Source organism: Grampus griseus, assembly GCF_964374135.1.
Source record: "Grampus griseus genome assembly, chromosome: 6".
Taxonomy (NCBI): domain Eukaryota; kingdom Metazoa; phylum Chordata; class Mammalia; order Artiodactyla; family Delphinidae; genus Grampus; species Grampus griseus.
Window position 1 is genome coordinate 5,543,928 of NC_139000.1, and position 25,654 is coordinate 5,569,581.

General features: G+C 44.8%; 3 protein-coding genes across 5 annotated transcripts in view; all 3 read right to left on the reverse strand.

The window, feature by feature from the left end:
- The window catches only part of ABL1 (ABL proto-oncogene 1, non-receptor tyrosine kinase), a 134,402-nt gene extending 130,470 nt beyond the window's left edge, over positions 1–3,932 (reverse strand). For both annotated transcript variants that reach the window (XM_082657392.1, XM_082657391.1), the window contains exon 1: positions 3,529–3,932. In XM_082657392.1, the coding sequence (XP_082513518.1) occupies positions 3,529–3,664 (136 nt within the window). In that variant the 5' untranslated portion in view covers positions 3,665–3,932. The remainder of the gene's footprint in view (positions 1–3,528) is intronic.
- A 240-nt stretch (positions 3,933–4,172) lies between these two features.
- LOC309824570 (uncharacterized protein) lies at positions 4,173–4,376 on the reverse strand (the record flags this gene model as incomplete). Its single annotated transcript, XM_082657522.1, has 1 exon — positions 4,173–4,376. The coding sequence occupies one exon, from the start codon at positions 4,374–4,376 to the stop codon at positions 4,278–4,280; it is 99 nt and encodes a 32-aa protein (XP_082513648.1). The 3' UTR covers positions 4,173–4,277.
- A 4,261-nt stretch (positions 4,377–8,637) lies between these two features.
- EXOSC2 (exosome component 2) lies at positions 8,638–23,053 on the reverse strand. Of its 2 annotated transcripts, none has more exons than XM_082656746.1 (9): positions 22,926–23,053; positions 21,480–21,581; positions 19,683–19,728; positions 19,369–19,458; positions 18,225–18,290; positions 12,066–12,134; positions 10,729–10,905; positions 10,200–10,328; positions 8,638–9,678 (listed from the first exon to the last, which is right to left on the reverse strand). In XM_082656746.1, exons 1-9 carry the CDS (start codon positions 23,045–23,047, stop codon positions 9,598–9,600), a joined length of 882 nt encoding a protein of 293 aa, XP_082512872.1. In that variant the 5' UTR covers positions 23,048–23,053; the 3' UTR covers positions 8,638–9,597. The 2 variants fall into 2 exon arrangements, with proteins under 2 accessions (XP_082512872.1, XP_082512871.1); XM_082656745.1 differs by having other exon boundaries at positions 18,177–18,290.
- Positions 23,054–25,654: the final 2,601 nt, after the last annotated feature.

The window sequence follows — 25,654 nt, forward strand, 5'->3', positions numbered from 1 at the left end:
TCTCCTCAGCACCTACCACCACCTAATATACTCTATATTTTACTTATTTAGCTTATTTATGGTCTGTCTCCACCCACTAGGATTTAAGTTTAAGGAGGGCAGGGAAGTATTTTTATTCACTAATATATCACCAATGACTAAAACACTACCTGGAACATAGTGTGAGCTCAATAAATATTTGCTGAAGAAAGAAGGACACACTAAGGTGAACAGATTTACTAGTGAATGCTTTCAGGCCTGCTTTACCAGCTTTCATAAAAGTGAATTTTCTTAGTCAAGACACCGAAATTTGGAAGGAACATATGGTCCCTGAAATAATATCATGGTTTCCTTTTTTTTCCCCTGTACATATGACCAGCCCTTTGACCCTGAAAGATCCCAGCAAAAAGCTGCCATCTGCCCACTCCTTTCAGATTCACCACCACCACGCAACATTATTCTTGGCTTCCAGATTCATGTCTGGTTCAACGTTGTATGTTATGGCTGCAAGTTTTTTAATCCAATCTATATGGATGTTAACCAACTCTAGAAAGATCAGCCTGTGAGAGATCAAGAACCATTTGTTCCCCTAGAAAAAGTATACCCGAAGTCCAAAGAAATTGATTTGTCTTCAGTAAAACATGATCTAGGCAACTTCTTTCATTAAAAGGTGCTACAAAGAAGTGATTATTTGGTTGGGCTCCCATCGATTTGGTTTTTAAACCCTCATAATTTGGGTATTACAAAATAAAACAAATTTGCTGTAAAAGGTCTGGAATATCACAAATGCAAAGTAAAAACTGAAAGTTTTCTGCTGTTCCACCTAAATCCCAATTCCCTAGAGATTAACAACTATGTCAGTCTAAATCCTTCCACACTTTTTTCTGTGCATGTACAAATAAATAGTTAATTTTTGTTTTACAAAAATAGGGCCATACCATGCAGACTGATCCCCAAATCGCCTTTTTCCACTTACCATTACATGGACATCTTTCAGTGGTGGTACTTTACAGTATGCTGGCAATAAACATCTTTATATGACTTTCCGGGCTTTTTTGTTCTTTTTTTGCGCACACCCTTATATGACTTCTTGATAGACTTTCTGTAGCAGCAGTTCTAAAACTTTTTTTATCTCGTGACCACTTTACTCTCTTGAAAATTATATAGGACCCCAAAGTGCTTTTGTTTATATAGGTTATCTCATCAATATCTACCACAGTATAAATTTAAACTGAACAAGTTAAGTCATTTATTCATTTGTTCACCTAAAAATAAACAGTTTATTATCACTGGAAAATAACTTGTTTTCCCCTGTTTATAAATAATTGTAGGTATTGTTCTTTGAAGCTACACCAAACTCGCCAAGTGGTAGTTTCTTAAAGATTAGTTTTGAGTAGAATCTAAAACTCTATCAATTAATTTTTGTATTCTGTTACATTAAAATCCAATGGTCCATCTTGCACCTTGAATGAATCTTTTGTACCTGTGCCTGATTTTATAACATCATGTGTTGATCATTTAGAAAATATCAGTTCACTGAACTATGCAGATTTTCCAAATAATACATTCCATTATAAGATATCAAAATAGCACATTTGTAAATACTACCACCAATCTCTACATCACAGTAGCAGATACAAGTTTTCCAAAATCCTAATTTTCGCTGGAAAGCAAGCAAAAATTTTATCATTGACAAGAGACACTACCAGTTGTCTTCCTTGAAAGACTCTGTTATACATTTTTTAATCTGAATAACCATAGTTTGTTGGTAAAAATGGTAGTCCATGAAAAAAGCGGCAAGTTCAGCTTGCAACTAACCACTGCCCAAGCACTCTTCCTAGAGACAACCGGCACACAAAATTACTTCCCCGTTCATCCACAGAAGATGAACAAGATATAAACACAAGAGTCAAGAGTTAGTAAAATTAATCATTTTTGCTGCTTCACCAGGAACATTAAGTGAAAACCAAAAAAAAAAATTTTTTTTTTTTTTACTATGAGTGCACAGCATGAAGAATACAACGGCTACTATAGTTAGTCGCCACAGCCTCGATTCATGCTTAGGAGCCTGCATTACTTTTGCACCAATAGAGCAGAGAGTGCAAATAACGTCTTTCTTAGTGTTGTGTTAATACGAAAAGTTTTAACCTCTGGACCCCCCGGAGGGGTTTAAGGCACATGTAAGGCACTACAGTGTTCTATACCAGGACAGTTTCCTAGAAGTGAGATTACTGGGTCACTGGTATGTACATTTTAAATTCTGATAAGTTTGGCCAAAGCTCTCCAAAAACTCTGTACCAATTTTCACTAAGGCTGCATGATCATCACTATTTAAAAATGTAAACAATTCACTTTATAAATCCTGAACTTGGGAAGCGCCGTAACATATTACTATATTTGCCTGTCTAAAACCAATGCTAAAATATAACTAATGTTTCAAGGCGAGGTAAAATCCAAGTACTCAGGTTATTTAGATGACGATTTCCGTTAAGAAAATCAACCTCAACTGTCAAATGCAAGTTCACTGAATAGAGAACTTCGTTCGTTGTAGTCACCCACTGTTAAGGGCATTTGTGATGGAATTTCAAAGTATATGCGACTTGCACACGTCCTACGTTTGCTTATAGGGTGGGTGGGCTCAGCTGATATTTTAATAAAAAGTACACAGTCTGAAAAATGTCAGGCTGTGACAGTACAAACAGGACCCTAATTAATTGGTGCATGGCTGTCCCCTGTCCCAGACATCAGTCTAAGCTGACCCTTAGCTTTAAAACTTCACGCAAAATTACTGGACATGACCAGTATAATATGTACTGTCAGCACTCAAATGCCAGTGACGTTCATAAAAATGTCAAAGACAACCTTTCTTGTCCCAAATGTCATATGAAACAGGGAGAGAGGAGGAGGAAAAGGCTCCGTCCATGGCAAAGGAATACTCCTGGTGTAAGGTGAAATAACTAGAAGCTGGGGATCCTCAACTCACAAGGAATGCTGCCTCCGCCGCCTCGACTGTCCCCACATAGCTCCAAAGTGAGTATTTTCAAGTTCTACTTATGATTGAAAAGGTCAAGAATATTCGTGTCAACTAGGACCTGTGGTTTTTAACTTTGAGGGGAGCACAAACCCCTTCGAGGACATGGGAAAAGCTCCCTGTAGATAAAGCAGTAAAAGATCCCCGCGCCGCAGGGGAAGGAAGACCCCGTGCGTTAGATCAGAGCAGAATCGTGGACTACGGGTCCTGAGAAACCACTTAAACCCAACCTCCTCAGGAAGGTGGAATAGTAAAATGGCTTGCCCAAGGTCAACAGTGAGTTAGAAGGGGAATCAGGCAAGAAATAAGCAACTCAAAGAGATTTTGAATAAAGCCATCCAGTGTCACCAAGTAACTTTTTCTTATACAAAGAAAGTTCCACCAGAAACTAAGAGATAACTACAGAAACAGAAGTTTTAAGTAAAACTGGAGAGAACTGACACAAGTGCTGTGGTTCAAAAGTTCCTTAGGCATTCCCGAAGCTGAAAACAGGACCAGAAAGCTTGAAAAGCACTCACCATGTTCCACAAAAACATTGCAGTGTGGACCCCCATGCCTCGATGATTCTTTCTTGCCTGCTCCTTTGATAAAGTGCAGGGCAGGCAAACTTGGCCTTCTCTGGTCCCCAAGAACTTTTCCAGGCTGCTGCCCCATAAAGTAACGATAGGCACCCCTTTCCAGAAGAGGGTTCAAGATCTTTCAGAATGATCAGGGAGCTTAGAAGGAAAACGATCTATATGTGGGATTTCACATTCACCGCATCTCCACAAGTCAGTAATTGAGGTCAATCACAAGACATCTTCCATAGTGAAAGGAAGCGAAGATTTTAGGTTGACATGTGTAAACAGAGGAGTTCAGATTATATTCGCAGTTTATCAATTCGAAGTAATGTAATTGCGATGTGATCCCAAAGTTTCTTGATTTTAAGTGTCTTTTACTGGCTGAGTAAGTTTCTTCCCTTTCAAGCAGAAAAACCTAAACAGAAATATTCACAGGGTATGCTGTACAAGGGGCAGTAAGGCTAAAGTCAGGTCGATTTCCACACATCAGGGAAACGTGGATCGTGTTTGAACGCTCCTCCAGAACTTTTCCTGGGGAAGTCACCCAACCCCTATCTTGGTGTCTTCATCTTCCGACAAACTTCCTGCTGCCCTAGCTGCCGCTCCTGCTTCTCTACCCTGCTCTCCGGAAAAGGACACGGGTCACCCCGACTTCAGCGAGAGCTGGCCCTCCACTCAGACGAGAAGGAATGCATTGCCAGCAACTTTTAAGTCCGCTTTTTAAAAGGCCTGTGAAACCAGTCCAAGCTTTTCCTTTGCATTAAAGTTTTTGGCTGGGCTGAGACTAAGGGGGCCGTAGGTGACATTGGAAGAAGTCAGGGCATTAGAGGCTCACGGGAGCAACCTGAGGGGAAGGGGAGGCCCCTTGACAGCAGGGATAGGATTTGAATGGGGGGCTCCGAGGCCAAACCTGGGGCCGGGAGTCGGAGCAAGGAGCGGCTCGGGGGCAAGAGAGAGGCTGCCGGGGCGAGGCACGGGTGGCTTACTCCAGGGGCGACGCTCCTCCACGCCTCAGGAAACGGGGTGTCCCAGGTCTGGGGAAAGAGACCACCCCGAGGGTCCCAGAGCCCGGGCGGGGCTGTAAGGGACGAAGGACTCTCGCGGCCCCGAAGGCGGGTCGCGGGCAGAGGGGGAGAGGAGGCCCGGCCGCCTCAGCTGCTCCGAGCCTGGGGGTCTCTGCCCGAAACACCCCCTCCCCCGGCCCCGGACGTTGCTTCGGCCACCGCCGCCAGGCAGTCACATCCCCCGGGCTCCGTCGCAGGACCCGACCTCCCCCCGCAGGTAGGGGCCGTGGACAACGGAAGGGCTCCTCAGCCGCAGGACCCGGGAACCGGCTCCGGCTCCAGCGCTGTTCAGGGACGGTCACCGACCCCCGCGGCCGCCATGATGGATTACGAGCCGCTCACAACGAGGCCAGGCCCCGCCTCTGGCCCCGCCCCCGGTGACGTCCGGTGCGCGCCGCGAGGTGACCGGGACCCTCCCGGCGCCGCTTTCTGGGACGCTGCACCTTTTGGCTCTAGTCTCCCTGCCCGCCGGAGCCCAGCCCCGCACGACCTGTTAAACGTGGTTTTTCCGAGCGCAAGGTGAGTGGTAAGGAAGCTCCCGCCTCCCCTGTACTGCCATTGGTCTCCGAAAATCCGGGTCAGATCACTCTCCTGCATCCCATGGGCCGGTAGGGACAGTACGGCTAGAGCCCCCAGCCAACCACTTTTGGCGTAGCCCGCGGAGCGTGCTGGGAGTTGTGGTCCTGCGGCGCCAGCCCCTGTCAGCGCTCGCCGGGGACTTGCCTTCTACTCCCAGCTCCTGAGCTTCGGTCCGCCCTCCTGGGAGCCGGTGGACTCTATCCGGCCGCGCGTAGGGCTGGCCGATGGCTCCCCTGAGCGGGTAGTTAAGACCGGCGAGGAACCAAAGCAAGGGGAAATCTGCGGATTGGATTTCCCCAGAACTGGAGTTGGATTACTTCCTTGAGCCTCTTTAGGAGAGAAAATTTAGCTCGCTCCTGGAAACTGAGGTATTTGGTGACTTCACCGCCCCCCCTCACCCCCAGCTTCCACCTTTACTCCAAGAAGCATAAATATTAGAACCAGCGAAAAATAGACAACTGGAAAGCGTCCGACATTCTGCTAACGAATTCTTTCTTTGGAGTATCAGGAAGCTCACCCATTAAAGAAACAGCATTTAAGAACCTTTCGGAGGCAAAACCAAACACAATCTTAGATGTCTGGGTGAGAAGGAACCTTTGAGATTAATCTCAAACTCATACAGTGAGGTATGTTAACTTCTGGGGGCGGGGGAAAGATTAAACAATCTAATTTCAGAGGTGTACACATATTTACATGAAAACATGTTAGCCGAGATTGTTCAGTAGGCCTACAGAGCTAGCCGATGACCCGGACACAGCAAACCCACACCTGCCATAACCCATTTTATGCAACTAAAATGCACCCTTGTCCCCAGTTCTTCACTCCATGTCTCCCCAGAGCAGTGCACCTACCTTCCCCGGATATACCCATTCCTAAGAGGATCCACTCATCACAACACCTAGTCTATACTATGCTGTTATGCTTTTCATAAACTGTATTCTCATTTAATCCTCACTCTAGCCCAGTGAGGCATGGATTGCTAACCCCCATATACAGATGGGGAAACCGAGTGAGATGTGACTAGGTCACTGGCCTAGTGATGTGTGACAAAGTCACTGTTTTTCCACTGTACCATTCAGTATCAAGTAACTGTTGACTTAATGTCAGACAGTTGATTTTTTTGTGTGTGTGGTACGCGTGCCTCTCACCGCTGTGGCCTCTCCCATTGCGGAGCACAGGCTCTGGATGCGCAGGCTCAGCGGCCACGGCTCATGGGCCCAGCAGCTCCTTGGCATGTGGGATCTTCCCGGACCGGGGCACGAACCCGTGGTCCCCTGCATCGGCAGGCGGACTCTCAACCACTGTGCCACCAGGGAAGCCCCAGACAGTTGACTTTTTAGAAGTTGCTACTGACAGTAGAGGGAAACCAGTTGCATTACAGGTGGTGTACATTCAGTTACCGAGTTGTGTATTTTAGAAATACTTTTGCTGGATTGGGAAATGGTGCTAATTTTATAGATACTGGCTTGAAGAAAAAATAGTCACTTGGAGGTACTGAATGTGAATCATATGAAAATGTGTGCCCAAATTTAGAAGTGGAATTTATATTTACATGTTAATTGGGTTAGCTTTGCTCTATCACTAGTCTGGCTGACAGACTTGGTCCTTGGCTTGTAGAACACTCTTCAGACTTCAACAACTTTGTTCCCTTTAACTCACCCCTTTTTTTTTTTTTCTTTTTTTTTGCGGTACGCGGCCCTCTCACCGTTGCGGCCTCTCCCGCTACAGAGCACAGGCTCCGGACGCGCAAGCTCAGCGGCCATGGCTCACGGGCCCAGCCACTCCGCGGCATGTGGGATCTTCCTGGACCGGGGCACGAACCCGCGTCCCCTGCATCGGCAGGCAGACCCTCAACCACTGCGCCACCCGGGAAGCCCTTTAACTCACCCATTCTTATCCTGGTCATCACCCTAATCTTTCTCTTTGAATTTGGCTTTTTATTCCTATTAATGCTTTAATCATTTCCTACACATCTTCATTCTTCTCTCTAGTTTAGCTTAAAATTGAGCAATCAAATCAGAACTCTTACTAACCCACACTTCTTAAACTAATAATTCATTCACAAGCATTGTGGAGCCCCTGTGTACCACTGTCCTGGGTGCTGGGATAAAATTGAGCGGGGGACACAAACGGATTCATCCTTGTCCTCCCAGAGCAGACATGGGACGGACAGGCAATAAGTAAAATGAGTAAAATCCGAAGTATTGGTCTCAATGCTGGAAATAATATTTCTGGACCCCATAACCTTTCACAATCAGTCCAACCCATTCTCTAAAGGGCTGCTTTATGACGCCTCTCTAGAGCTTAAACCTACAGATTCATAGTTGCTAATGAGCTTTAATGAAGTCACTTTAATTCTGTGAATGGCTTTCATTTATAAATGGGGGTCATATCAAACTTTACAAGGTTATCATGAAGATCAAATGGGATCTTGTTTCCCACAAAGATTGAGACTATGCTTCCTAAACTCTGGGTAGAAGCCAACGGCACTAGTTTTAGGTGAACCCCAAGCCCAGACTGTAATATTTCCTTCCACAGATGCACGGTATAACACTGTAGAATGATACGCTCAAGGACTTAAAACTAGAATCCTGAGCCCAGCAAATGCCTGACAGTCAGAAGTAAATAAATGTTGCCAAATTTGAATAAATCCCTTTAAGCTCACATATTCTATTAAAAGTGATTCAGTTCAGTCTAATTTTGTCCTCATGTTTATAAAGCAAAGCAACCCACAAGTTGCTACAGGGATTCAGTACCCGTGTAAAAACTTCAGCTTTTTTTTTTTTAAAAAAAAAAACACCTACTGGAATTACACTTAACAAGGGCACCCTCTAGTGGGCTACAGAAAGTGGATAATCACCAAAAGGTGCTTTCAGACCTTTATATATTTCCACTTAGTAGGTAATCACTATTCAGAATATACTGAATGAACAGCAGGGGCTGGCAGCTTGGGAGACCAAGTGAGAAAGATAAACTTTCAACGAACCTCCATATGTCCTGGTCAAAACCAACCCAAACCAGGGATGCAGGCTCCCATCCTTCGCCATTGCCTTCTCTTAAGGGGCACACAACCTGGAATGTGTTTCAGAAACAACAAGGGAGCAAATCCAAAGTTGCAACATAGCCTATACAGTATTCAGTTGTCTGCAAACTCCTCAAAACAGGTGATACACTTGGGATAGGGGAAAAAAAAAAGATAAAATTTGTCTGAATAATGTTATAAAGAAAAGACATACAATTTAACAAGAAAGAGCTGAGCTATATTTCAAAACTGTCAAATGCTCCACCTTACTCCTGAAACTGTCCTAGGTTTAAATTTTACTAGGTGACTCGAGTAGTTAGGTCTCTGTCAGAAGAGTTCCTATCTCCCAAGCCTGCCTTCAACTGTACTCAGTTCCCACGTATTACACAGAACACAAGAACAGAAACAGTGATGCCACATTTATAAATATAAAAAAATAGTTCACCAAATAGCACTCTCATATACTGACTTTAAAAGAATGTTTCCCCAAAACCCAAATCAGGGCATCATTTTTAGATAGTCATCCGAAAAACAATGCACAGACATTCTAGCCCTTTCCACTGAGAACTAAAACATCTTGTTTTTACCTTTTAACCCTGAATTATTGAAAAGTTAATGTGTTACTCCTTCAACTGTAGGAGGAAAAACACCTTTTCTTTTCCCATCTCCATTTTTCTTACTTTGTTTTCATGTTTATCAGAGCACCCAAAACATTCATTCTCTTTTATCAATAATTCAACTTCTTACAAATCATCCTTGAAGGCAGGACAGATTAAGGCAACCTGGCGGGAATATACTCGCATCTATCACTAGGAGGAACATGCAATGGGAAATAAGATTCCAACCAAGCAAAAGGCTGCTTGGTTGCTTTATTCTTCCATTTGATTCTTGGGTTAACTTTACCAACTATATTCTTCAGTGCTGTACTCGCACTGTAGGAGAGGTGGGAATGGAGGCCAAAGCAGACAGTTTGGGGGTCAGGGAGGCCATGTTTTCTATACAGGCAATTTCATGGGGCATTGTGCCTGGTGACGGTTGATGGTAAGTACAGGACAAAAGATTCCTTGTATTATTCCAGGATAGGAGTCCACTCGGCTGGAACACTGAGTGCTTTTAAGGCCTGAAACTACCCCAAAACTCTGTGGGCAACCCAAAGGGCCGGCAGTGCTGTTCACCTTCCCCCAGGCTTTGCCTTAAAACAGGAGAAAGCAGGTCTTCAGGGTGGAGGCAGCCCCTTGCAGGTAAAGTGATGAGCTCCCCAGGTCTTCACTGAGCTGCACGTGGGGACCACCAAGCAAACTGTTCACTTTCAAGGACTGCTCCGGTCAGGTACACACAGTCCTGTCCTTCAGGTGTCTCTCCTTATCCCTCCTGTTCTAAAAGCCTCTGGCGTGTTTCCATCACAATTTCCTCCATTATTTCTGGCTTTAAGATGTCTTTGATCTGAAAAAGAAAGGAAAAAAGGTACTTGTTCTAAGCACACCATCAAGCCAATCCAAATGCAGAAACCAAGCATGGTTAACATGAACCTTCTGTTTTCCTTTCGTGTATCAGAGGCTAAGTATTTGCAAGATATGATCTGCTAGAACCAGCTTAATAAATCAGCAAGGTTCTATGAGATATAGCTGACAAGAACAAAGATGTTACTCTGGCAGTCACTAGAAAGACAGCTAAAACTTGGGATGGGCAAGATGAAGTCCAGGGGGTTGCTGTTGTAAATTAGCCTCACCTGGCACCTCCAAACGCCCACAAATCCTTACACTGATGTTAGACATTGAGAACATTACTAACATCTTGCGAAACTCTCCAGACACTCAACAAGGCTGTCCACCAGATCAGTTCACACCGATGGACATGGTTAAGGTATGTGGGAGACATGCTTGCTGTCTGAGGAAACATGGAGCAGATGACACTTAAGGCTGCTCACAGATCAACAAGGAAAAGGGAAGCCCCGGGGACAGTACCTGATGTGGAAGGGACGCTTCATAGCAATACAGGATACTGGTATCATACAGCATCATTCTCTGAGTTGCCAGCGAGACGATGCAGTTCCGAAGCCGGGAGATCACCTCTCGATCAGCAAGGGAGACAGGCTACCAGGGAATGCCAAGGGGAAGGGGAGGGAAATAGAATCAGGACCAAAAGAAGCAAATGGTTACAGCAAATCCCGGGGATCATTTATAACTGAGGCAGCATCACTCTGGGACTCCAAACCAATCCAACTGCTAGCTCCAAGAGAGATTAAAAAGGACAGCTGCTTCAGTGGCTCTTAGGCTACTACCCTGCAACTTTGCCATCTCTGCCAAGAAAGATCAAACCAGGCGCTGATTTCATCTCTTCAGAACAAGAGAGGGCGACACAATGTTTCGATGGAAATTCAAACCAACTCAAACTATAGCAATGCGGCAGATAGAGAGCGTCCCCACCTGCCACAGAAGCACAGCACCGACTAAGTGCCACTCCATCCCAACAGTGACAATGGCGTTTACTCGCCTCCAGGTTTGCAATGAAGCCCCCTGCATCCTCTTCTTTGTGCTCAGGTGTTGGGTAGATCCAGACGAAGCCGTTGTTGCCCAGAATCACTGAGGCACCGCATGGCAAGTCATGGAAGTGAGTCTTCTGCCGTTTCACCAGGGAGGGGGAGACCTGAACCAAAACGCCCTGACCTAGCTAAAGAAGTATATCGTAAATTAAGTCACTGTAGGATCATCAGTGAGGCAACTTAAAAGCAGAGTACAGGATGTGTCCTAGTTAGACTGGAATCAGGGTCCTTCCTGTTGATAACCGCCCCTACATGCACATACACAGTAAATACACAGAACACTGCCGGATGCATTAAGCTGTTTACATATCCCAACAGAAGGTAACTTTCCATCTCTTCTCTTCTCTACCATTTATTTTCCTTTGCAGTCGTCTTCACATTCTAATCCAGGGCTGGTGCCACAGCTGTTAGAAGCTGGAGCCAATGAGGACGTGGGCTCGAGCCTCCTGTGGGTCAAGGAGCACTATTCTGTTCCACCTTTACCTCAACCACCCATCCTGCCCACGAGATACGCCATTGGACAAGGTGACTGGCCTAGGGCTGGGTGCCAATCCATCCCTGGTCCCGGCAGGTGAGCTCAAGCCCCACATCCCGCTGAGGGGGCGTCTATTACAGGACCCGGGCCCACGAGGGTCCGCACGTGCAGTGCAGCTGTGTCCTCTCCTGCTTCAGGGACGTGAGCGTGATTGGCTGTAGCCACTCCACTGAGGAGAGAGGTTTTTGTTCCACCCAGAAAATGAGAACGTTCACCCAGAGAAAGGCAAGAGACTGATAAATCATAATTTGTTTTGGGAAGTATGCTATCATTAAAAAAACAAAGAGCCTCCACGCTGTCACCTTATATTAGAAAAGCGGTACAATTTCATTTAGAGGCTCAAGAGACAAGCCCATCTTTCCCAACAATAATATCCATTTTATTGACTGGACACGTGTCTAAGGGCTGAGGCCATCCTACTTCATCAGTCCATGACCTCCCTTTGTTCTCAGCACAAATGCAAGGCGAAGCTGCCACGCCCCTTGGGAGAGAGCAGAGACAGCAGGGCCGCAGGGCCCAGGGCCCAGGGTCATAGGGGCTCTTCTGCCAGAACAGTCTCCGCAGAAAAAGGGTTAGAGTCGTCATCCTTCATGATGCTACCGGCCCTCACTGTGTGAATCAGTGTGGAGGATGCCAGCCTGTTAAGGCTTGACTTCTGGGAGGCTTTAGGTCAGCATTCCAGAGAGCACTGGGGATTGGGAAATGGATCTGAAGTCCCAGTCAGCAAATGAGAAGAGCCAGAGCCCAACTTACTTTCCCGTATTTGAGACTCCTCGTGTGCAGAGAGACAGCTCCATCGGAGAACACTGCCTGGACCTCAGCCTGGCCGGGTGATGAAGGAACAAACACTTGCACGTCACCTGCGTCCCTGGTTCCCCCCTCCATCCTTTCCTCTAATGGCCAAGAGTCCCGCCCAAAGTCGCAGACGGACCCGGAGGTCACACTGCTGTGACCTAACCTCTCCCCCTTGGCTGTCATGAATACTCTGACATGAACACCACCTTTTCTACTCCCTCAGATAAAAGTTAACATCGCGGCTGGGGTTAATGGCGGGCTCTGGGAGGGCTCACACCAAGGAGTACTTCCCAGGACTTCTGCTGCCAGCGTCCTTGTCCTCACGGTGAGACACAGCCACCCCCCGCCTCTGCAGGAGACCCTCCAACACTAGCAGATCGAGATAGTCTCATCCACCAGAGGGCAGACAGCAGAAGCAAGAAGAACTACAATCCTGCAGCCTGTGGAACAAAAACCACACTCACAGAAAGACAGACAAGTTGAAAAGGCAGAGGGCAATGTACCAGATTAAGGAACAAGATAAAACCCCAGAAAAACAATTAAATGAAGTGGAGATAGGCAACCTTCCAGAAAAAGAATTCAGAATAATGATAGTGAAGATGATCCAGGACCTTGGAAAAAGAATGGAGGCAAAGATTGAGAAGATGTAAGAAATGTTTAACAAAGACCTAGAAGAATTAAAGAACAAACAGAGATGAACTATACAATAACTGAAATGAAAAATACACTAGAAGGAATCAATAGCAGAATGACTGAGGCAGAAGAACAGATAAGTGACCTGGAAGACAGAATGGTGGAATTCACTTCTGTGGAACAGAATAAAGAAAAAAGAACGAAAAGAAATGAAGACAGCCTAAGAGACCTCTGGGACAACATTAAACGCACCAACATTCACATTATAGGGGTCCCAGAAGGAGAAGAGAGAGAGAAAGGACCCGAGAAAATATTTGAGGAGATTATAGTCGAAAACTTCCCTAACATGGGAAAGGAAATAGCCACCCAAGTCCAGGAAGTGCAGAGAGTCCCAGGCAGGATAAACCCAAGGAGAAACACGCTGAGACACACAGTAACCAAATTGACAAGAATTAAAGACAAAGAAAAATTAATAAAAGCAACAAGGGAAAAACGACAAACAACATACAAGGGAACTCCCATAAGGTTAACAGCTGATTTCTCAGCAGAAACTCTACAAGCCAGAGGGAATGACATGACATAGTTAAAGTGGTGAAAGGGAAGAACCTACAACCAAGATTACTCTACCCAGCAAGGATCTCACTCAGATTCATTGGAGAAATCAAAGCTAAGAGAATTCAGCACCACCAAACCAGCTCTACAACAAATGCTAAAGGAACTTCTCTAAGTGGGAAACACAAGAGAAGAAAAGGACCTACAAAAACAAACCCAAAACAATTAAGAAAATGGTCATAGGAACATACATATCGATAATTACCTTAAACGTGAATGGATTAAATGCTCCAACCAAAAGACACAGGCTTGCTCAATGGATACAAAAACAAGACCCATATATATGCTGTCTACAAGAGACCCACTTCAGACCTAGGGACACATACAGACTGAAAGTGAGGGGATGGAAAAAGATATCCATGCAACTGGAAATCAAAAGAAACCTGGAGTAGCAATACTCATATCAGATAAAATAGACTTTAAAATAAAGAATGTTACAAGAGACAAGGAAGGACACTACATAATGATCAAGGGATCAATCCAAGAAGAAGATATAACAATTGTAAATATTTATGCACCCAACATAAGAGCACCTCAATACATAAGGCAAGTACTAACAGCAATAAAAGAGGAAATTGACAGTAGTACAATAATACTGGGGGACTTTCACACCTCAATTACACCAATGGACAGATCATCCAGACAGAAAATTAATAAGGAAACATAAGATTTAAATGACACAATGGACCAGATAGATTTAATTGATATTTATAGGACATTCCATCCATAAACAGCAGATTACACTTTCTTCTCAAGTGCGCACGGAACATTCTCCAGGATAGATCACATCTTGGGTCACAAATCAAGCCTCAGTAAATTTAAGAAAATTGAAATCGTATCAAGCATCTTTTCCGACCACAACGCTATGAGATTAGAAACGCATTACAGGGAAAAAAACGTAAAAAACACAAACACATGGAGGCTAAACAATACGTTACTAAATAACCAAGAGATCACTGAAGAAATCAAAGAGGAAATCAAAAACTACCTAGAGACAAATGACAATGAAAACACGACAATCCAAAACCTATGGGATGCAGCAAAAGCCGTTCTAAGAGGGAAGTTTATAGCAATACAATCCTACCTCAAGAAACAAGCAAAATCTCAAATAAACAATCTAACCTTACACCTAAAGAATCTAGAGAAAGAAGAACAAACAAAACCCAAAGTTAGCAGAAGGAAAGAAATCATAAAGATCAGAGCAGAAATAAATGAAATAGAAACAAAGAAAACAATAGCAAAGATCAATAAAACTAAAAGCTGGTTCTTTGAGAAGATAAACAAAATTGGTAAACCATTAGCCAGACTCATCAAGAAAAAGAGGGAGAGGACTCAAATCAATAAAATTAGAAATGAAAAAGGAGAAGTTACAACAGACACCGCAGAAATACAAAGCATCCTAAGAGACTACTACAAGCAACTCTATGCCAGTAAAATGGACATCCTGGAAGAAATGGACAAATTCTTAGAAAGGTATAGCCTTCCAAGACTGAACCAGGAAGAAAAAGAAAATATGAACAGATCAATCACAAGTAATGAAATTGAAACTGTGATTAAAAATCTTTCAATAAACAAAAGTCCAGGACCAGATGGCTTCACAGGTGAATCCTATCAAACATTTACAAAAGAGCTTACACCCATCCTTCCCAAACTCTTCCAAAAAAATTGCAGAGGAAGGAACACTCCCAAACTCATTTTATGAGGCCACCATCACCCAGATAGCAAAACCAGACAAAGATACTACAAAAAAAGAAAATTACAGACCAATATCACTCATGAATATAGATGCAAAAATCCTCAACAAAATACTAGCAAACAGAATCGAACAACACATTAAAAGGATCATACACCACGATCAAGTGGGATTTATCCCAGGGATGCAAGGATTCTTCAATATACACGAATCAATCAATGTGATACACCATATTAACAAATTGAAGAAAAGCCATATGACCATCTCAACAGATGCAGAAAAAGCTTTCGACAAAATTTAACACCCATTTATGATTAAAAACTCTCCAGAAAGTGGGCATAGAGGGAACCTACCACAATATAATAAAGGCCATATACAACAAACCCACAGCAAACATCATTCTCAATGGTGGAAAACTGAAAGCATTTCCTCTAAGATCAGGAACAAGACAAGGATGTCCACTCTTACCACTATTATTCAACATAATTTTGGAAGTCCCAGCCACGACAATCAGAGAAGAAAAAGAAATTAAAGGAATACAAATTGGAAAAGAAGAAGTAAAAAAACTGTCACTGTTTGCAGATGACATGATACTATACATAGAGAATCCTAAAGATGCCACCAGAAAACTACTAGAGCTAATCAATGAATTTGGTAAAGCTGCAGGATACAAAATTAATGCACAGAAATCTCTTGCATTCCTATACACTAATGATGAAAAATCTGCGAGAGAAATTAAGGAAACACTCCCATTTACCACTGCAACAAAAAGAATAAAATACCTAGGAATAAACCTACCTAGGGAGACAAAAGATCTGTATGCAGAAAAGTATAAGACACTGATAAAAGAGATTAAAGATATACAAACAGATAGAGAGATATACCATGTTCTTGGATTGGAAGAATCAATATTGTGAAAATGACTATACTACCCAAAGCAATCTACAGATTCAATGCAATCCCTATCAAATTACCAATGGCATTTTTTACAGAATTAGCACAAAAAGTCTTAAAATTTGTATGGAGACACAAAAGACCCCAAATAGCCAAAGCGGTCTTGAGGGAAAAAATACGGAGCTGGGGGAATCAGACTCCCTGACCTCAGACTATACTACAAAGCTACAGTAATCAAGACAATATGGTACTGGCACAAAAACAGAAATATAGATCAATGGAACAGGATAGAAAGCCCAGAGATAAACCCACGCACCTATGATCAACTAATCTATGACAAAGGAGGCAAGGATATACAATGGAGAAAAGACAGTCTCTTCAATAAGTGGTGCTGGGAAAACTGGACAGCTACATGTAAAAGAATGAAATTAGAACACTCCCTAACACCATACACAAAAATAAACTCAAAATGGATTAAGACCTAAATGTAAGACCGGACGCTATAAAACTCTTAGAGGAAAACATAGGAAGAACACTCTTTTTTTTTTTTTTTTTTTTTTTGCGGTACGCGGGCCTCTCACTGTTGTGGCCTCTCCCATTGCGGAGCACAGGCTCCGGACGCACAGGCCCAGCAGCCACGGCTCACGGGCCCAGCCGCTCCGCGGCACGTGGGATCCTCTCGGACCGAGGCACGAACCCGCGTCCCCTGCACTGGCAGGCGGACTCTCAACCACTGCGCCACCAGGGAAGCCCGGAAGAACACTCTCTGACATAATCACAGCAAGATCTTTTTTGATCCACCTCCTAGAGTAATGGAAATAAAAACAAAAATAAACAAATGGGACCTAATGAAACTTAAAAGCTTTTGCACAGTAAAGGAAACTACAAACAAGACGAAAAGACAACTGTCAGAATGGGAGAAAATATTTGCAAACGAATCAATGGATAAAGGATTAATCTGCAAAATATATAAACAGCTCATGCAGCCCAGTATTAAAAAAACGAACAACCCAATCCAAAAGTGGGCAGAAGAGACCTCAATAGACATTTCTCCAAAGAAGACATAGAGATGGCCAAGAAGCACATGAAAAGCTGCTCAACATCACTAATTATTAGAGAAATGCAAATCAAAACTACAATGAGGTATCACCTCACACCAGTTAGAATGGGCATCATCAGAAAATCTACAAACAACAAATGCTGGAGAGGGTGTGCAGAAAAGGGAACCCTCTTGCACTGTTGGTGGGAATGTAAATTGATACAGCCACTATAGAGAACAGTATGGAAAAACTAAAAATAGAATTACCATATGACCCAGCAATCCCACTACTGGGCATATACCCAAAGAAAAACATAATTCAAAAAGACATGTGCACCCCAATGTTCACTGCAGCACTATTTACAATAGCCAGGACATGGAAGCAACCTAAGTGTCCACTGACAGGTGAATGGATAAAGAAGATGTGGTACATCTATACAATGGAACATTACTCAGCTATAAAAAGGAACGAAATTGGGTCATTTGTAGAGACGTGGATGGATCTAGAGACTGTCATACAGAGTGAAGTAAGTCAGAAAGAGAAAAACAAATATATTAACGCATATATGTAGAACCTAGAAAAATGGTACAGATGACCGGTTTGCAGGGCAGAAATTGAGACATGGATGTAGAGAACAAACGTATGGACACCAAGGGGGGAAAGTGGTGGGGGGGTGAGGGGTGTGTGTGATGAATTGGGCGATTGGGATTGACATGTATACACTGATGTGTATAAAATGGATGACTAATAAGAACCTGCTGTATAAAAAAATAAAATTCAAAAATTCAAATAAATAAATAAATAAACAAAAATATAGATCAGTGGCTTTCAAACTTTTCTTTATACAACCCACAGCAAGAAGCATATTTTACTCAGAGTACATGTATGTGTGTTTGTGTAAGCAACTGAAACAAAAGTTTTACCAAACCATATCTTTCTTATAGTTTCATTAAAAAAAAAAAAAAGTTAACATCGCTAAGAAAATTTGAGCTAGCTTAAAGCATGGGCCACTGTAAGTTACAAGACCCAAAGACACGACTGAGCAGCAGCAGGTCTGAACAAGAGCTGGAGGGTCAGCTGGGTTAAGGAGACAGAGAAAGGCTGTAGCAGAGCCCTTCACACTCAGTCAAGGACTCAGATCCCTGCCAGGATTCCATGTTTCTCGTGTGGGAGACCTACAGTTTAAGCCCCAATTACCAGCTCCACAGCAAACATAAAGATGCTGGAATGCAAGGTACAGGATACACTGATAAGGTCCCCTTCCTGCAAGAAACCTCTCATCGCCAGCTCATCCTCTGCAGATCTTCTCCTCTGAAATACACAAAGAGATGGCCACGTTATGGAAGTCAGATCCTAAAGGAAGATCTCTCTCCATCCGTCTCTTCTCTTTCACTTCCTCCCGAGATCTCTGAAGGCAGCCACAATGTTCACACACCAGAGTAGGTAACCTGTACCACTGAAGGAAGACAAAGTGACAACCACTACTTTCCGTCTTACAGACCTTCCCACGGCTCCTCTTCTCCTTCCTCTGAATGATATTCAAACTCCTTACGTGATATTCAAAATCCTCCCAATCTAGACCAGGCCTTTTCCGCGCTTACCTTCTGTGGCGGCCCTCCACGCTCCAGCAGAACCAGACTGCCTCCAGCGTGACTGTATCTTTGCTCACACATTTCCCTTTATCTCAGATTCCCTGAACTCATCATTAAAATTCTACCCATCCTTCAAGGATCAACTCCAACACTCATCTTTCCTATGAGCTTCTCTCCAGGAACTTAATCACTCCTTTTGTACAATCACACGCCTGTCTATTCTTGGACTGCCGGGTATTCAGACCAGTTATCTCATATCCCCTGCTAGTCTAAGCTCTTTCAGGAACTCAGTCGTGCCTCCTGGATCTTGGCATTCTCCAGACAGCCTAGCACAGTGAGCCTCTCTATAGATAGATGCTGGCCTGAAGGTAAAGCGGAACCACTGCGTTTTATAAAAGGAGGCAGCTCAGGTCCTGTGGTTGTCTGGAATAATCAAATGCCACTCAATTCATGGAAAGCTAATCTAAACACAACTTTTCAAGGAACACTTTCATTGAGCAAAGCTGATACACCCAGAGAAGGAAAATTATTAGCACCAAGCATCTGAGAGCTTCTCTCAACTCTCTTTTGGGATCGCTCCCCATGGACATTCCAGATCCTACCATATACCGGTTGCTGCCTAAGTTGGGAGGCCTGGGCCAAGTGAAAAGCCTATGTGTACATCAAGGCAGCAAACTTCACAGCAGACAAACAGGAGTAAAGGTGGCAACCTCAGGGTAAAGCAAAGTTCTCTGGTGGAGCAAAGGACCCCAGAGCTCTCGCCAGCAAACTATACAGTCCCAGCCGCAGACCCTTACCAGCTCTCCTCCGGGAAGGTTCATGGATGAGAGAAGCAAGACTGAATCCAGCCTGGAGTTGGTCTCCACCTTCCACCTCTTCTGTTGAACCTACAAACAAAGAAAGCCCACTCCTGGACACATACGCCAGGGGCCAGAGCTCACACTGTAAATGACCAATAATTCCAAACGTTATTAACTGTTTACATCAAAGGTCCCAGGAGAGCCAAACACAACGAATGCCTAGTTCGCATAAATGCATGTAGAATGACTATGCCATTCGTTAGATCACCAGCCTGCTTTTGCTTTGTAAAAACCAATCAGATAGACTTTACCTCTGTGATTCTCCCCACTACAATGTCTCCCACTTCACCATTGTACCTGAAAGATGAAACAGAAGGCCCTCCATCAGTGAAAAGGCTTCATTACAAGACTAAGTTACCATCTGAGATTTCAGTTAGACAGGGTGGAGGCCTTGATGAGGCACCACATTTAGTCAATTCACATAGTTATGCCGTTTGGACTTATTCTCAGGAACTGATAACGTCAAACATCCTGTATGTATAAAGTCTCCATTAACTAACTATTCTTAAACCATTTATTGCAAACAGTTCATCAAGCCTGAAACCCCTATTTTGTTAATTACATGAAAATGAGGGACTTCCCTGCGGTCCAGTGGTTAAGACTCTGCCTTCCGATGCAGGAGGTGCGGGTTCAATCCCTGGTCGGGGAACTAAGACCCCACGTGCCATGGGGTGTGGCCAAAAACTTAAAACAATAAATAAAAAGAAAATGATAAGCATGGAATCTTTTCTGGTGGGCTCTGGAACACAGATGGGTTCTGCGTCAGCCAGAGGAGTAGAAAGGAAAATGAGACAGGACGCCGCCCAAACCAGCCTGCTCACTGTACCCCCACCCACTGGCTGCCTATCTCAGGCCCCTCTGCTAGTTCCTCATCCCAATTCTAATGACGACGTGTCCCATGTCGAAGGCGCAGTCCCTGGACCTCTTCTCTTTTCAGCCCATACTCACTTGGTGAGCTCATCCAGCCTAATGGCTTTAAATACCACTGATGAGTATACCACTCCCCTCAATTCCAGAGTCTAGTCAACTGCTGGCTACCCAGCACCTCCATTTACGTGACTAATAGGAATTTGCAAAAGTAACACACCTACAACAAAGCTTTCCAGCAGCCCCCTTCACTCCCCCATAGCAAACTGAAACTCTCCCAGTTGTCACGAGCTCAGGAAATGGCAACTCCACCCCTCCAGTTGCTCAAGCCACAATCCTTGGAGGAACCCTCGATCTCTCTCAATCTCTCGCTCTCTGTCTCTCTCTCTCTCATGCTCCAGGACAAGTCCAGCAGCAGATCCTACTACCTCTAACTTTACAATATAGGCAGAAAATAAAAGGCATCCAAATTGGAAAGGAAGAATATCTCTTCTCACAGACATGGTCCTATATATACAAAATGCCAAAGAATATAAAGTCCAACAAATTTTCATGATTAAAAAAACACTCAGAACACAAAACATACTCAAAACAGTACATTAATCTGTCTCCCTAACCCTGTCCCTATCCCCCCACCTCCCCGGCCACCCACAGCAGCCAGAGTGATTTTATTAAAACAGAAGTCAGATCATGTCCCTCCTCTGCTCCACCTCCTCCAGTGGCTTCCTAGATTACACAAAGTGGAAGTCGAAAACGTTTACTGTGGCTACAAGGCAGACAGACTGCCCACCTCACCTCTCTGTCTGCGTCTGCTCCTACCCCACTGGCTTACATTCTGGGGCTAACCTTCATTGAGCCCTTCTAGGTAGGAGGCTCTGTGTAAGTACTTTACATGCACTGTTTCAATGAATTCCAATGAAAATCCTACAAGGTAAGTCATGCTAGGTCTCATTTTGCAGAGGAGGGAACCAAAGTTTGGAAAGGTCAGGAAACATAGGGAAACTTCTGAAGCCCGCGCTTACCTGTAGCCATCTATACCCTTCCTATAGCCATGTTCCCAAAATCCCAGACCTACAGAATGGTACAGCAGGCCGGGATGGGGATGGAGGGTATGTCGTGGCAGAAAAGACCTGGCTGTGCAACTTGGATGCCACAAGAGAATACACACCTTTTGTTCTCACCTGGTTTTCAAAGCTTTCACGCAGACCAACTTGTTTACTCTCTCCACAGAGCCAGCCACAGATGCAATGAGCTTCTCTTCCCCCATATAGGTCCCATGGCCCCTGTTGCAACAGGAAGATACAAAGAATACCAGGGTAACACTTGAGGTGACCTCTCGCATCAAGACCAATGTGTTCCTCAAACCTAACAGACTCCTCCTGCCTTAAAGGCAGGCTTTTGCCCTGGTTGCCATCTCTTCCTAAAACACTCCTTCTTTAGACAGCTACATGGACATCTCCCTCATTCTGCTCAAGTCTATTCAAATGTCACTTTCTCCACCAGGCCTTCCTCGACTATCTCATTTATAATAGTCACCCACCCTGCTGCTGCCACCACTACCATATCCCAACTACGCTCCACTCACCCTGCATGGCTTTTAATTTTTTCTATTGCATTTATCGCCAAACATTCTGAATAACGTATTTGCTTGTTGTGCTTATTGTTATCTGTCTCTCCCAAAGAGAAAATAAACTTCACCAGGACACTGATTTCCACTTTGTTCACTGTTGTACCCCAAGCACACACATACTGAATGCATGAATAAAGGACTGAATCTTAAGATTTCCTGGGATCCAACAACCCCAAACTAAGAGATTAAAGGGCAACAGTATAAATGCTGTACCTCTCCTGTATGTACAAGTGTACCCCCTCCCCCCAAAAAAAGGCTGAGATAACCACTAGTATTTCTCTATGATGGTGACAGAACGGTGAGTTTTGCTTCTTTTCGTAATCATTACCTAATTTAATCCTCACAGCCTTATCGAATAGTTAATGTTATTATCACTAGTTTACGGATGAGGAAACTGACCTCGGAGAGACAGTACAGCCAATAATATTTGTGATGGCAGCAGGACTCGAACTCCAGCTGTCCAACTCAAGAGCCTGCCCTCTTAACGACCACATACGGTACTGCCCTCAGTTTCAAAGGCGGGTATTTGAGTGCATATAACAATGTATTTGTACGCCTAAGCCCAAACAATGACTCGTTCCAAAACCGTAACCCCTGGCTAGGAGACGACGCGGAGGGATAAGGGGCCCAAGTCAAAAACGCCCACCGTCTCCCCGCCGAAAACTGTTAAGAGGCCCCAGCTCCTAACCCACCCCAGTTTTCCAAGTCCTCAACGAGGAAGGCTCAGGATCTGGGCCTCAGGCAGAGGACCCACGAGTCGCGGCCACCAAAGGTCAAGAGAGGAAGGTTTCGGGAGACTGGGGCAAATGCAGACAAGGACACACAAGATGCAGGGAGTAAGAAGTCCGAAGCCTAGAAACCTAGGCGACCGAGATGCTCAGCAAATGTGTCCCGGGTACCACGGGAACTTAGATGCAAGAGAGCACAGGCCCGGGTTTCACGTGGAGAGCAATGTAGCCGCCCCTTGTGGCCCAGAGTCCCCCACGTCCCCACGTACCGCATGAAGCCTGTGTCCGTGGTGATCGTGTCCCCCGGCACTACCAGGTGTTTTTTCGTCTCACGGCCCAGGCTCTCGCTAAGAGGTTTGCGAGCGACGGGAAGCCTCATCTCCATCGCCATCTTGACGCTAATAACCTGCGCAGGCGCAGCCCGACTCGGACTCGCAATATCCGCCTCCGCAATTCCCGTTCTTCGCTCTTAGGGGCGGGGAAGGGCGGGGCCTCAGAGGAGCGGCCAATGGGAACTCACGGTCTGGCTGCCATATTGACTATTGTAAACCATTAGGTTAACATGAAGGGAAGGAAGGAGTCGAGTTGCCATTTTTATTATTGGCAAGGCTGCCTTTGTGGAGTAATAAAAATCTCAAGTTGTATGATGTATTGACTTTTCACCAAAACTCTCTTGTACTCATCATCCCAGTTATTGTTTCACAGTGTTAGTGATAATTGAGAAATGGGCCTCAGAGTTTCCTTCCAACTCTAAGCTGCTAAAATCTAATTTTGGGAGGACTTCCCTGGTGGTACAGTGGTTAAGAATCCACCTGCCTAATGCAGGGGGACGCAGGTTTGAGCCCTCGTCCTGGAAGATCCCACATGCCGCAGAGCATTGACTGTGAGACAGTCAACGTCACAAGCCCATGTGTCACAACTACTGAGCCCGTGTGTTGCAATTACTGAAGCCCGTGAACCTAGAGCCTGTGCTCCACAACAAAGGGAAGCCGCCGCAAGGAGAAGCCCATGCACAACAATGAAGCTTGTTGCAATTAGAGAAAGCCCGCGGGCAGCAACGAAGACCCAACAAGGTCAAAAATAAATAAATTAATTAATTTTTTAAAAGTCCTTATCTTTAAACGAAGACCCAACGCGGCCACAAATAAATTAATTAATTTTTAAGAAGTCCTTATCTTAAAAAAAAAAATCTAAATTTTTGGGCATGAGATTGCCCAGAGGATCAGGAGGGGGGATATACAGAAAACACCATTTGGACAGAGAGAAGAGCCCCTTTTCATACTGTTACTAGTGGTCCCTGTGTTCTACATACTGCTGCCTCGTGGGCGCTGGTTCAGCACCAACTATCACCTACAACCCCAAACAACGCTCCAGGTGCTGTTTCCATTCTTTCTTAAGTGAGCTGATTTCCCTAGTATTTCTTCTGAAAGAACAAAGAACCATCTAAGACGTTCAAACCTTGCCAGAAGGGTGTATTTCGCAGGGAGGACAACTGCACACATGATACGAAGATCTTCACTTGTATTTACTCAAACAGTGAATTGAGCCAGGAGCTGTTCTAAGGGTTCCGTGATGAACAGATAGATGGATGTGTGGCTTTATCTATGGGCCAGGAGCATTTCCCTCATTTCTCTCCCTGCTTCCCACTACCCTCTCCATCACCTTTCCCCTGCATGGTTTATAGCATCCACAACAGACTGAGTTTCAACCTCAGGGAACTGGAGATGATAATTCTTCATGCACAGAGACTCTAAAGGGGATTCAATGAAGTAACTTGTGTCAGCACCACACACTGAGCCCAGTAAATCAGGTCTGCTGCCTCCTGACGGTCCAACAGACCAACAGATTGATAAATCTTCAAAAGGACAGCATTTCTTTCACCTAAGCACGGCTCACAAACTACACTTGTCAAGAAAGCCAACCCTGTGAGACAGTCAATGATATAAATTCTAATGCCCCACAGGTCATGGGTAAGTGGACAGACCAGACACTTGCCCTCCTCCTTGCCTGGAGGAAGGGGCTAGAGCCAAGAAAGCATGAGAAGGGCCCATATGTGGAGTCTGGCCTCAGCCAGAAGAGGGCGGTGCTGTCCTTTGAACCAGCATAGCTCTGTCCGCTAGGCAGCTAGGCCTGGAAGTGCCCCTAGACCAAGGCTGGGGTATAGTCTTGACATCATTCAGTTTCCAGGAGGGATGGACATAACGTGAACCCCTCCCATTCTCACAGCACTTACATTTAGGGAGCTTGTCACAACGTTGGGATTCTGGATCTGTCTTTGTGTAGTGGCGGATTCAGTGTCTGGTGAGAGCTCACTTCCTGGTTCAGATAGCTGTCTTCTCCCTGTGTCCCCACATGGTGGGTGGGGCTGGGGACTCTCTGGGGTCTCTTTTATAAGGCACTAATCCAATTCATGGAGGCTCCACCCTCATGACCTAATCACCTCCCAAAGGTCCCACCTCCTACTACCATCACCTTGGGGTTAGGATTTCAGTATGTGAACTTGGGGGGGGGACATAAACATTCAGTCCCCTGTAGGTACCTTTTTAAAGAGGAGGAAACCGAGGCCCAAAAAGGACTAGAATTCATACAGCAGTTGGTAGCCGGGCCATGTTCCTTCAGACTGCACCTGCTCTATCCTAGAGCCCGCACGTCCTGAGGGACGGGTCCTTGGCTGGATGCTTCACAAATATTACGTTACGAACTCCTTATACTCAACCCATCTTGAACGTCCATCCTCGACGTTGGACGTCCATCCTCGATGGACGTTTGGGGCCACTGAATGCACATCCTTAAGGGGCTTTTTAGAAATACAGATTCCTGAGCCCAGATTTAGGCACTGGGGCTCTGCAAAGTGGGGTCCACAAGTCTGTGAGGGTGTCTTAACACCCAGTGTGATTTTTTTTTTTTTTTTTTTTTTTGCGGTCTCACTGCTGTGGCCTGTCCCGTTGCAGAGCACAGGCTCCGGACGTGCAGGCTCAGCGGCCATGGCTCACGGGCC

Coding starts and splice junctions, on each gene's coding strand:
- EXOSC2 (XM_082656745.1), bottom strand. CDS start 23,047: ATGGCGATGGAGATGAGGCTTCCCGTCGCTCGCAAACCTCTTAGCGAG. Junction 19,459..19,682: donor TAGTGGGGAGAATCACAGAG/GTAAAGTCTATC, acceptor CTTTGTTTGTAG/GTTCAACAGAAGAGGTGGAA. Junction 10,906..12,065: donor GGAGTCTCAAATACGGGAAA/GTAAGTTGGGCT, acceptor ATACTTCTTTAG/CTAGGTCAGGGCGTTTTGGT.